Source organism: Haemaphysalis longicornis, unplaced genomic scaffold (assembly GCF_048455015.1).
Source record: "Haemaphysalis longicornis isolate Haplotype H1 unplaced genomic scaffold, Haemaphysalis longicornis Haplotype H1 scaffold_12, whole genome shotgun sequence".
In the NCBI taxonomy this organism is placed as follows: Eukaryota; Metazoa; Arthropoda; class Arachnida; order Ixodida; family Ixodidae; genus Haemaphysalis; species Haemaphysalis longicornis.
In genome coordinates, this window is record NW_027526225.1 from 91,367,255 (window position 1) to 91,379,611 (window position 12,357).

Here is a 12,357-nt window from a genome sequence, read left to right on the forward strand (position 1 = left end):
CCAACTGCAACTAGCGCATATTGAGTAACTCTGGTGACATCAAACTCGTGATTTTGGCCACGCCTTGTAGAGTGAAAGTTTGTGAAAGTGTGCAATTGCGTGTCGTTGCCAAGACTGTTGAAACGGTGCTGTCTCACATACGCATTTGTCAGAACTCGTTAAAATTTTTTTTGAACGATCAGCGGCCCTAGGTGTTTAGTTTTTCACGTTGGCCAGCTGAAATATTTTGATGGAGAAAAAAGAACAAATGAAAACTTTGTCTCTTTAATGGAAATTTTTTTCCTTCCCTTTATCAAAAATTTCTCATTCAAAAATATCAAAAATATCAAATCAATTGGTTTATCAAAAATATAAACCAATATATAACCTTACCAGAAGCTGTGGTGTATAATCAGCGCTGTTGGGCATTTGGAATATCGTAAAGTATTTGGTTATATTGCCACAAAAATGAGTGTACACTTCGATTGTAGCTATCGTTAAACACTTCACTTAGATATGGTACACATGATATTCAATCACAACACTGCTGCACCGTGCAGCACACATGGGAGTCCATTTTCATGGTTAGCATAGGAGCCATGTTAATTCAAATAACAGTTGCAAAGTTGAATCTCGGTTTTATGAAACCTGACTTTGCTCATTTCGCAAACGAACAGACAAATTTGGATTCCCCCCCCCCCCCTCTGCATTGACCATAAGCCTAAGACCGATTTCACTAGGTTTCACATCTAACAAAATAATTTGTGGGCCCCAGTGACTGCTGTTGACGGTATGTATAGAACGCTTCATCGTGGCTAACTTGGGTGCACAAAAAGATTTTGTAATGTTTATAAAAAAATCTGAACATGCATTTGCTTGTAGATCCAACAAAAAGAAAAAAAAAAAGCAAGGGGGATACTAACAGACTCTGGATGGCAATGTTATCTGCGTGGCATTTGTACCACAGCTTCCGACATGGACGGTAGTTGCTCTTACCATCTGGATGACAGGCGGTGAAACAGACGGGCTCCTTAGACACCAGGGGCTTCTGTTCGTGCTTGCGAATCTTCTTGGAGACAGCGTTGAAGACGCCGCCGTGGGTCGGGAACACCAAGTAGAGGCACTGGTCCAAGTCAAAGTCGTAGCCGACGTCATCCGAGTACCGCTGTCGCGCAAAGCTCAGCGTGGTGCGACCATCGCGCCGGTGCCCCGACATGTTGGCCACGTCTTGGATTGGGTCCAGCTGTGGTGGCTCGTATCCGTCTATCCAACTACGGAAATGAAAACACTTTTCGTTAACGTTATTGCACTAATTGTACACTACTGTGGACTAATTATGCTTTGCTTGATCAGCTGAGGAACTCTAATGAGTTTATGAGCTCAGAACAAACACGAATAGGATTTAGGAAATGGAAGAAAAGTGGAGGTTGGTTGAAAGAAAGCAATTTAAAATTCTCGTTGACTTTAATGGGCAAAGCATGCAGCAGAGCACGTGTGGCCTTGGAAAAGCTATGTGATAGCGCAAAGCGTAATTTCCACGTGTGTGTGACGGCTCCAGAAGGGTATGACACTACAACTGAAGCAAAAACTTGTTTGTGACTAACCTTATCTGACACTGTCTCAGTATTGCAACAAAAAGGAAAAATAGTTGAATTACATAAACAAATGAGGGTTTGCAAACAAATGTTAGTGGGTTGAGTACAAACGATGCTTAATGAGATGATTGACTTGAATTTTTAGTGCAAAGCATGATATAATTACTTTTAGAACGCTTCTAAACTTCTAAAAAATTATCGATACATACATGGCAGTGACGAGTATTTGGTCATCATTATGTTGGGGGAATGCTACTGAATGAATGCTAGAAAACAGTAGGTATTGCTAGGTATTTCTAAAATTGAAAAAAACAGCCAATGCTCTTTTTGTGTGAGTGCGTGTGTTTGTAACTATACTGTTTCCTTTGTGACCTTTAAAACTGGTTCCATTTAATTAAAGCAATGCTCCTTGCCACGGCCGCCCAAAACCACACTTACACATCCATGATGAAGTAACGTCCGGTCTCTTCAACCCATCCCAGGATAGCGTCTGTTTTCGGCTGAAAATTAAAAATACAAGGAGAGTTATTGTCGGCGTTGTAAATGTTTGTTTAAATTTGGTATCATGTTTTCATACAAGGTGTACAGGATACGGGGAGCAGGTCTGGCATAGGGTAAAATAATAACTTTTTATTGGTGTATTCACACAACCATACAAACTCTGCCAGACCTAAAAGTACTACTACCTTTTTTTGTTTTGTGCCTCATGTGCTCACAACTGGCATTGCTGAATTTATTAATTTTAAGATTTGAACCATAGAGGTGTAAAGTTGGCCAGATAGAGTTAATCAGTTCCGTCATGGTAAGCATCGTTAATTTATGTGCATTTTATGGAGACACTATGATAAACAGATAACCCATTTCATCACAATGAAAACCTAACCAAAGTGTTTGGCAAAAATCCTGCCGAGTAGCCTCCCCTTCCTTTGACTGACAGCTTTCAATATTCTTTGCTGGAATTCTGGCTTCCAGCTACCTAGTAAATATATACTTACTAGTTCTATAAACTTTAACTCTTTTTACCCTTACGATGTAGCCATCTATAAGAAAACAGAAGGGGTTTTACTAAATTGAAACTAAGCGTTGTTTTTCATTGCTGCTTATTGCTTTGCCTACACACTTTAGAGATAATGAAAACCTGGATATAGAAAACTAGTGTCTCATTCCACCAAATTTGTCATAGTATCCGATATTAGGGAGAGCACCCCAATTTTTTCAGATGCTGTTATTTCACTGTGACCTCTGACCACCCAAAAAGTTCTTCTATGAAGTTGAGGGACCGGGTAAAAATTGGCCTAGCACTCCAGTGGCTGCACTTCCATAGAGGCCGAAGTCAATCCATAGCCGTCAACTACGGAGCCCTTCACCATAGTTTCATACTAATATATACTAGAGGGAAATCTGGTGCTGCAATCGCAGGCCGTCATGGGTTCCTCGCCAGCTAGCGACAATCTTCACCTACTTGGCTTGGCTAGCCATATGGCTTCTTTTTTGTCTCGAAGCCAAAGTCAACAAGAAACGGGTAACATTTTTTTCTTGTCGATCTTGCATGAAGCTTCTAAATAGTCGCTGACAAACAAATCTTTTTGAAGCTTTAATTTTATAATAACAAAACGAATTTGAATAATCTTTTACAGTAACATTGTTGCTTTTTGGCAGCCAGAGGCAACTTTTCAGCCTGTTCTTGAGCCATGCCAAGGACAAGTGGAACGTGCCTGTACGGTGTACTAAAAGAGAAAGAGTGTGTCGTTCGGGGCCGATTAGGGGGGTCCCTCTCACAATGAAAACTTCTGCTGAGGAACTAATGTTGTAAGCAGCACCCCTTGCGGCCACTGCTTATCAGTTGGTTTCAGAAATTTCGTTTGTTAAATTAATCCTTACTTATTGCACTAAATAGTCTTACTTTCTTTGTTTTATGATAGAAAGTTTTATAAAACCTGTCAAATAACTGTTTAGTTTGATTTAAAAACTTACAGGTGGCACTGGCTGCAACAGGAGTTCTCTGGGGAACGCCTGCGCTCCATACAATTTTTTCATCGCAAAACAGACCCGCGCTCTCCCTGTGGTTTTCCCCCCGCACGACACACCTTATCTTCTAGTACACTGTAGTGCGTGCCCAGTACATGACGGAACGCTGGCTGAAGTACAGCTCCCCTAGACAGTGGCGCGAGATTTCCCTCTAGTGTATATTAGTAGGAAACTCTGTGCCCGTCACAACGAAACTGGGTGCACCTTTGGCGTGTAACGTCCAAACTTTCTTTTTTTACCGCGCAGCCCTCACCATGGCCTTGTTAGTGGAGAACCCAATGCCCGTCCACTTGTTGCTCCGTGTGGTGATGGTGAAGTAGACCTGATCCGATGAAGCCTGGTAGCTCCATTTGGCCGTGTATTCGCAGTCGTCGTTCGCGCACGATTCGGGGAAACGCCACGATCCTGAGCACGCATCAGCGCTGCCGCCTGCAATCCAACAAACGAGTGGTGATATGAAGGCTAACACTGTTTAGTGTGGACTCATTCCAACTGTGCACGTCACAAATTGTTTCCCGAAGTTAAAAAAAAAAAATGTCTCCTTTTTTTTTTCACACCTACAGTACTAACTGAATCTAGCCAGCCTCTACAGTGTTTTTAGATGCAACAGCTTGTGTACTGCAGTAGGGCGATTTCAACAAACAACAGGCTCAAAAGAACTCACAATGGAACACTGTAGGGCAATACATTGGCCTACAAAAGAATTTTTGATGGGAAACAGGGCACTACTGCTAGGCTTTGTAGCTCGATGCAATGGTAAATGCAACAAATCACATCCACAGAAAACAACACCATGGCCAATGTAAAGGGTCCCCTCACAATGTTCAGAAGGTTTAGTACATGTTGCCAAGGGCAGTGTGACAGTTGCCTCGTGCTTCATTTACAGCAACAGGCTGTTGCTATTTATAGCAACTTTTTTTTATGTAAAAACGATCACAGGCTTATTTTAAGACGAACTGTTGCCATAACAACAATTTCTTTACGCATAACTGATTGCATGTGTAAATAGGTCGATGTTAGCGCTAAGCAAGTCACAGCGCAGACAACTGCCAGCTGGAATCTTCTATCCCTCAAATTCTAAGTACATCTGTCGCAGAATGCCACCTTCAAACCGATTGCAATGTGAGAAGGATGGAGTTGTGAGAGAGACATCCGCAAGCATCAGTAATGATTCAACAAAATCCAAAGACATGATGATAGTGGAGGTACACGTGCTCCATTCAGTTGTCTTCCAAGGGTTCATACTGGTCTCTCCTGGCACAGCCATTTTGAAATTAACATTCCGCAACAGCTGCCTCAAGGGGTAGATTTTTTAATTGTCAACCACGTATAGTGACAACGACAAGCGACGGATGCAACCGGCGACAGTGACAATGATAAGCTGAGCCTTTTGCTTAAGTTGGTACATGTTGGTTGTCACAATGCTCATTCCGTCCACTAGTGACAATTGACAGGTGGAAGGGCCCTGCCTACTGCAGGTCCAGAGTTTTTCAACACACACCAGTTGCAAAACTCCGCTTCAGAATACGGGCAGTGCGAGCCCCCGTTTCATTGAAGCTGGGGGGGGAAAGTGTATTGGTGCAGCACCTATGGGACAGAAACTGGACTCTGCTGGACATTTACTTAGTAATAAAACTCGATAAAATAAAGCTTGCTTTTCAGATTAGGCAACATTAAATTAGGCAAGGCTTTTTACTTATGCTTCCATGGTTTTTTTCTTTTGACTTACGGCAGCTGAGTTATGGTTAGTCAACTAGCCCCTGGTAAACTTGAACTGGAAGAAAACTAGTCAACTGGAAGAAAAGTAGGGAAGAGGGTGGGATGTACGAAGAGTAATATACCGAATTAGAATTTAGAACAGAAGCGGGGGGGAGGTAAACAGGTGTGCAAGGGCAGGAAGGCGGGGAGGGGGGGGGGGGAGCGATGGTAGTTTAAAACTAACCCAGTAGCTTAGTTAAGGGTAGGGCAAATAAGTAGAATAACACAGGCAAGTCGCTTAGTGACAACCAACGTCCCGATACAAAGGGAAAGCTTCTAATCATCATCATCATCATCACCCATGCTCACCGCTGTTTGCCATTAGCGTGGGGATCAAGTGCAGACCGGCATTCGATACATGGGGCTGAGGAGTTTCGCAACTGGTGCCTATTGAATAACTTTGACACGCACCACTGTTCGGTGCTGTGGTGGCGGCACATGTGGAATGTAGCTAAGCACTCACCGTCTGGTCCGGCAGGCGGTGAAGGAGGTGGTGGGGGTGGCGGTTGCTTTGGTGGTGGTTCGCGGCAGCCGTGCAAGCAGAGGGTGGTCTTGGAGACCGCGGGGCTGTGCGGGTGGGGGCCGATCTTGCGCAGGACACTGTTGTAGGTGCCGCCCGCAACGGGGAAGACTAGGTGCAAGCAGCGCCCTTCCGTGAAGGCCAGGTCGTTCAGCGCGTCGCCCGTGTCGAACTTGCGTGCAAACCGTAACGTGGTCACTCCGTCGGTGTGCTCGGCGCTCACGTTGAACAGGTCGGACCGCACGTCGGTCGACGGCTCCTTGTAGCCAGACAGCCACCTGCAGTGGACATTTAAAGTGAAAGCTTTCTTAGTCGGATCGATGGCTTTCTGTCAAAAAACTAATGCATTTCCCCATAGACTGGTCGGTCGACTGGAAAGCTCTGATGACTTCTCTGGACACACGGCGTGTGCGTGCAACCGGGTTTCCATTGTGTCAAAACGGTTACTTGAAAATCGCAAAAAAGAAACGGTTCTAGATAAGACAATACGCACATAAATCATGAAGAAACAGTACGATAGCATCCCTTTACCTCGTAAAACTTGTACCAGTGTACATTTGGGTAGTTCGTAGATGCGCTTACTGATTTGGTGCATGAAAAGTTGTCGCATGGGTTCGTTCTTTGTTCGCGATTTGGGTGTTTAAAGGAGCCATGAAGACAAAATACAAGTTGGGTTTATTAGAAAGACTGTTTAGTCCCGATAACAATGATACCAATATCATCGCAATCATCGAACAAACAACGGAGATATGAAAGAAAACGTGTGAAGCAGTCACGACGCCCTAGCCAATCCGCCTCTTTCACAACCCCACTGCGCATGCTCAATCCCCTAGCGGCCAAGTCCCTAAGCAGTCCGGTAGGGGCAGCAGACGGCATTCCCCACAGCTCCCGCACAAACGGGAAGGGGTCGTGGTTGTATTTACATCGTTTGATTTTTTGTGTGTGCCGTTGTGCGCGGAACAATGCCCACAACTTGTGCTGCGTTTCGCTGTAACTCGGAGTGCCGAAAAGGGAACGGTGTCGGCTTCTATCGCTTCCCGTCTGCCGCACGCGATCGGCTACGGCGGCTTGCGTCGCTCGCGTCGGCTCGGGTGATGGGAACTTTAGGCTTAGCATCCTGGCAGATATTTGATCGCCGCTATCTGTGCAACTGCGAATGACAATCCGCAACACAACTTTTCACTACACTATCATCCTCTTTCTCGCATGTCGAACTCTATTTAAGCTATAACTGCCGTTTGAGCGATCGGTGACCAAGACATCTGTGTAGCCTGTTTCGATGCTTCCGCACAGGTATCGGCATCTCTCGGCCGCTCGGCGCATCGCGCGCCGCGGCGACCGGTCAGCGTAGGCTTGCATCGCGGCAGATATCTGATCGCCGCTTTTAAAATAAGCTCTGACAACAATCCCTAGCACAATTTTTCACCACACTAACACCTACTTTCTCGCATGTGGAATTTCTTTTTAGCGATCAGATTGATTCAGAAGAGCAGCGACAAGCGCGGTTGCTACCGTGGTCTGCGCCGGTTCGAGCCGCTGAGTGTGCCGAGCTGGCAGGCGCGGCCGGCGTGTGCGCGGACTGTTTCCGGAGGCAGAAAACGCTTCACAATTGCTTGCTTTATCCATTTCTTGCGAACAAACGCGCAGAATCTACAAATTCAGCTCAGCGATCATCGTAGTTGACCATGGAGCCAGAACAGTGGGCGGAGCAACGCCGACGACGCATCTCATGCGCGCATCGGGCCGTCTCAAATTCACGCGTACGGTTAGTCGTGGCGACAGTCGTAACGATCAGTCGCATGCGAATCGCGTGTACCAATCGTACATGTGTCCAGCGCTTAAAGGCATTTTGCGAACTGCCGGTCTTTGTTGAGCTGGCGATCGCACTTCATGCCAGACGACTCCAAGTACTGCTCGCTCTGCTACTCGGACGGCACACGGATCTGTCCGAGATTTCTCTGCCAGCACTTATTCAGTGATAAGAAGCCGCCTGGTATTATGTGATGACCAGGGGCTGTCATCTTAAGGCGTTATAACACCAACACAAAAGAAAAACTTCGGCTGCTCCTCGCCGTAATGTGGGATTGCCGTGCATACAACGAGAACGCAGCCGGAGGAAACGCCGGCAAACCCTACCGCTTCAACTTCCGCTAGGCACGCTAGGTGGCAGCACACCGCAATGAAAGAGGCGGATTTCCCGCAACTTTTCTATGACGTCACGGAACCTTGTTTGTGCGATTGGCGGCCGCCTAACTGACCTGTCGCGACGACACATAACTGGACGTCTGTAATGGGGCCTCTAGTTCCATTTGACCGCATCACTTGAATGCTAACATGCAGTTAATGCACTGAAAATTATGTTTTATTGTTGGCCCGTATGACGTCATTCTTGCTCATAACACGTCACTGTGGCGCGAAATTTGAAAGTTTTTAAATACTTCTTGCTTTTTTTTTTCGTTAAAAAGACATCTTTTGTGTCTGTAATGGAGCTGAGTGAGATACTGAATCCTAGTTCTTTCAAATTGAACGAAGTTGTATTTTCTCTTCATGGCTCCTTTAAAACGATCGATCGGCCACGCTTTCAGCGAAGATGGGACGCACTTTGAGTGAAAGTTGTGAAGCAGTTTCGGTGTGAGAAAGCTCTCACGCTTCTCTCAACTTCCTTTAGAAGGGATGGTGAAGTTTTCACATTAAAGTTGTATGTCAAACAGCAGGTCAACCGAAATTAACATTTTGAGTGCCGGGAGAATTTACCGAGCTACTTTTTTTCAGGGATTTGTGACCTGTGTTTCTGTCCAACAAAAAACAAGGGGAAGACAGAAAAAACACGAACAAGCGCTTGTTTTTGTTCTTTCTGTCTGTCGCTTGTTCCTTGTGCACTCCAATCCAACGATCCAATATGTACCAACTCACCCAAATTTCAGTGTTGCTTCTGTCCGACACTTAATTTTTAGGACTGTACACTGTGTCGCCCATTTGTTCAGAAAGTTGGTGCTACAGTACCACTTGTGGCCACTGCCATCAAATCCCGTTTACTTATTTTCTACGTTGCATGGCCTTGTTTATAAGGATCATTTGGGGAGCAGAAATCACTTAAATGACGCATTGCAATTTGTTCATTCACGTGATTCACATATTGTTAAATGATTTGCTTGGGCAAGTTGGTGTTGCGCTTTTTCATGGCGATTTTTAAGAATACAAATGCCACTCACATGTCGTAGACAAAGAAGCGGCCGTTCTTTTCCACCCAGCCGATGACTGCATCCGTGTTTGGCTGGCAAGAAAACCCAGAAACAATGAGCATAGCACAACAAGGGCAAAAGATAGTGAAGAAACATGAACAGTGAAACAGTTGCAATGCTAGGAAAACAATGAGAATAAGTTATACAGTTGCTCCCTTTTATAATAGACACATACCGGGGAGCAATTTCTGTCTCTAACATGAGAGGTACCAAGTTTTCCTCACTGGTCAACCTCTAGTTTAATTAGGACACCGTATGACTAAAATAAGGTCAAAAGAATGCTACAGCATGTTGCAAAAGGCTTAATCTAATCTATGTTTTGCCCCAAGAATTTATGAAATAGTTCTGAATCTTTGTTTGCTTCATGACTGTATTTACACTGTTTTTTACAATAGCTTCTAGAAGCTTTCTCTTCTTTCACTGTTTGCAGAAGATGAAGAATCGTTAATGTCAAGTTCACAAGCCAGAGCGGATAGCCAGAGTGCACAGCTTCTTCCGCTGTGTGCTCTGGCTATTCACGAGACTTGCAGGACTCAACATCTGCGATGCTTCTTGATTGGGAGCTATGCAGTTTGGAGAGCCCACTGCACACTCCTGGTGGCTTGCGTATACTCCCGCATGCGTAGTCGCACTCGTACGCATGGCGGTAAGCTTTAATAACCACTTCTGTACGTTGCATTTCCATTGCCAGGGCTTCTCGTCGTCGTCGTTTCATAGCTGACTGAACCACCGTGCGTTTGCTGAAGTTATAACGAATAGCGACTGTGCACGTCTGTTACAAGCAAGATTGTTGACCGAAATTCAAGGATAACTTGTCCTTTATAACCAACTATCTTCTACATCCAATGTCTGTTATAAAAGAGGTCAGATTAATGGGAAAGATAGGGTGGCCATCCATCTGGGTGAACAGTGTCTCTTATACGCGATTGTCTCTTACATCCATGCCTCTTATAACGAGGTTCAACTGTGTTGTTTGTTGTAGGAGTAAATTCTTCATGCTGACAAAAAGCACTTTGTCTTTGCTTAAAGTCGTACTAGACTTGCTGAACAGATTGAATTGTCTTACACTGAACGAGAAGATCACATCTGGGGTGGAATCTTTAGTTGTGTCCACTTCAAATGTTTATTTCGTGCCTGTTTAACTCATGTTTTGAGGAAAGTATGGCTCACTGAAAGCTCTGAGTTAGCGAAAAATTGAGCACAACAAAATAGCGACCCGGATTGATTGCAACAGAAATCGTTACGATACCACTGCTGTAAGCCATATCTGGGCGGATATTTCGAAAACGAGGCCAGGGTGGAATTCTCAGTCTCGTCCATTTTGAGCGAGCCCTGATTAACTGAAGGCAGACTGCAAACGTGTCGTGCACCACAAGGAAGGCATTAGTTTCTGCACATATAAGAGGCAGCACAACAGGAAATACTGTGCGTCACATTTTCCTCAATGTTTCGAACTACTGACAAACTAAACTCTTTCATCTTTCAGAATAGCGCCTAAAGAAACAAAACGAAGTTCCCCTTGACAAGCAATTGTAGTGAAACTGAAAGTGTTGAGTACACAGAAGTAAGTTCTTAATGGTCAAAGATATGACTATGAAATGTGTACAAAGTTGTCAGCAATATATGACACCATAAATAGGGCACCACGGTATAGAAACGGTTCCGAAATTGTCCACTGAGGGAAGCAGCCTGTGTGGCATTGCGACATTAATGATTCACATTGTGACACAAAATTGCAAGAAGTCCTTGGCTCAAGCCTTTGCACCCACCATTCGGCGGTCTTCAGAGAAGCCAAGGCCAGTCCACCGGTCTGCGATTTTTGTTCGGACCTCGAAGGAGACCTCTTGGGTGTGCGGGTTGGCCAGCCAGCTGGCCGTGTAAGTGCAGCTGTCGCCGCGGCAGGTAGACGGGTAGCGCCACTCACCCTGGCAGGGGTCGCGTCTGGTCTCTCCTGCATAGTTACGTACACGGCATGATGTCTCCCAGGAAGTTATCTGTTCATTCGTTAGGATATCGCCAGCTTGCATGGGCGTTGCATATTATGCTATTTTAGTAATCGGTTTCCAAGCTGACAACGACACTTTGTCAACAACGCAACTGCACATAGAGTCACCGCAGCTAATAAAAAATTGTACAACTGTGGCTTTGTACGTAAGCACAGTCAAAATACAATGATTAAGCAGGCTTAGTTTAAAACCGATTTACAAAACTAGACTAACGGTACTTTCTGTTTCAAACCTTTGTTTCAAATTCACTTGCATGTTTAACTAAAGTAAGCGTAGTGATCTCAATTGCTCCTAGTTGTGAAAATACTCCTACACACACGAGAAGTGCACACTGCATGCAATTTTTGTTCTCTATATCGGTGCAGGAAACCTGTAACATTGTACTTAGAAAAAGAAATTCGAGCTTTAAATTTTTTTCCCATCAAATTGCTGTCACTATACTACTAGTTCGGGCTTTCACAACAGACAAGCATTCAACTTCCAAAGGCCAACAATCTGTGCCTGTGTTCCTGATGCTTCAACAAGCTGCTCCAACTCAAAGTAGTTGCATATCAATTTGCCTGCATGTATGTTCTCCGCGAACGCAAATTTCTCATTCGTCACATACCATGGAAGTTGAGCACAGCTGTCCCCCTCTGGTCCTTGTGGCCGTGGTACTTGAGTTCATCCGTCCGGTAGAAGTCGAGCACGCGTGCGTTGCCTTCGTCCAGGCCTGTTTTCGGGGAGTGCACGTAATTGCCGTGCTCCTGGCCTCGTGCCCAAATCAGTAACGTTGGGGCATTCTTGAGTGGTTGATCTGTGAGCTCCTTGGCTGCGATAAGACAGAACTTTTCACGTTAGTCCATCTTTTTAGCAATAAAATGGTCCCTGATCAAGTCACGCATACAAAAAGAAGATTTGAGACTTTGGTGTTCCTACGGGTACCTCGTTCACATGGTACCCATAAACAAGATTGTGAACGAGATAACCATGCATTAAGATTGTAAACAGGTACTTTGTTCACAATCTTAACAGGTACCTTGTTCTCGGTCTTGTTAACAGGTACTTTGTGAACAAGGAGCCCAAGCTGGTACCGGAACGTCAAATCTGTTTTCTTTTTTTTGACTTGTTGAGAGATCATGTTATTGCTGACATCTTTTTGCATGACCAGACGGTATACTGTCAAACACTGGACTAGTCCATCTTATTCTGATAATATTTTTGTTACAATTAACGCTTGCACTAGGTAC

At 44.8% G+C, this 12,357-nt stretch overlaps 2 protein-coding genes across 2 annotated transcripts in view; one reads left to right on the plus strand and one right to left on the minus strand.

Moving 5' to 3' along the window:
• The window catches only part of LOC144163013 (uncharacterized), a 63,749-nt gene that overhangs the window by 20,099 nt on the left and 31,293 nt on the right, over positions 1 to 12,357 (minus strand). Inside the window, exons 9-15 of the mRNA XM_077693786.1 lie at positions 11,736 to 11,939; positions 10,892 to 11,073; positions 9,093 to 9,154; positions 5,824 to 6,158; positions 3,856 to 4,031; positions 2,013 to 2,074; positions 976 to 1,250 (exon numbers count right to left, since the gene is read on the minus strand). Coding sequence (XP_077549912.1) covers positions 976 to 1,250; positions 2,013 to 2,074; positions 3,856 to 4,031; positions 5,824 to 6,158; positions 9,093 to 9,154; positions 10,892 to 11,073; positions 11,736 to 11,939 — 1,296 coding nt within the window. The remainder of the gene's footprint in view (positions 1 to 975; positions 1,251 to 2,012; positions 2,075 to 3,855; positions 4,032 to 5,823; positions 6,159 to 9,092; positions 9,155 to 10,891; positions 11,074 to 11,735; positions 11,940 to 12,357) is intronic.
• LOC144163014 (uncharacterized) overlaps positions 1 to 12,357 on the plus strand; it is a 77,978-nt gene that overhangs the window by 4,313 nt on the left and 61,308 nt on the right. The gene's annotated exons all lie outside the window — the stretch shown is intronic.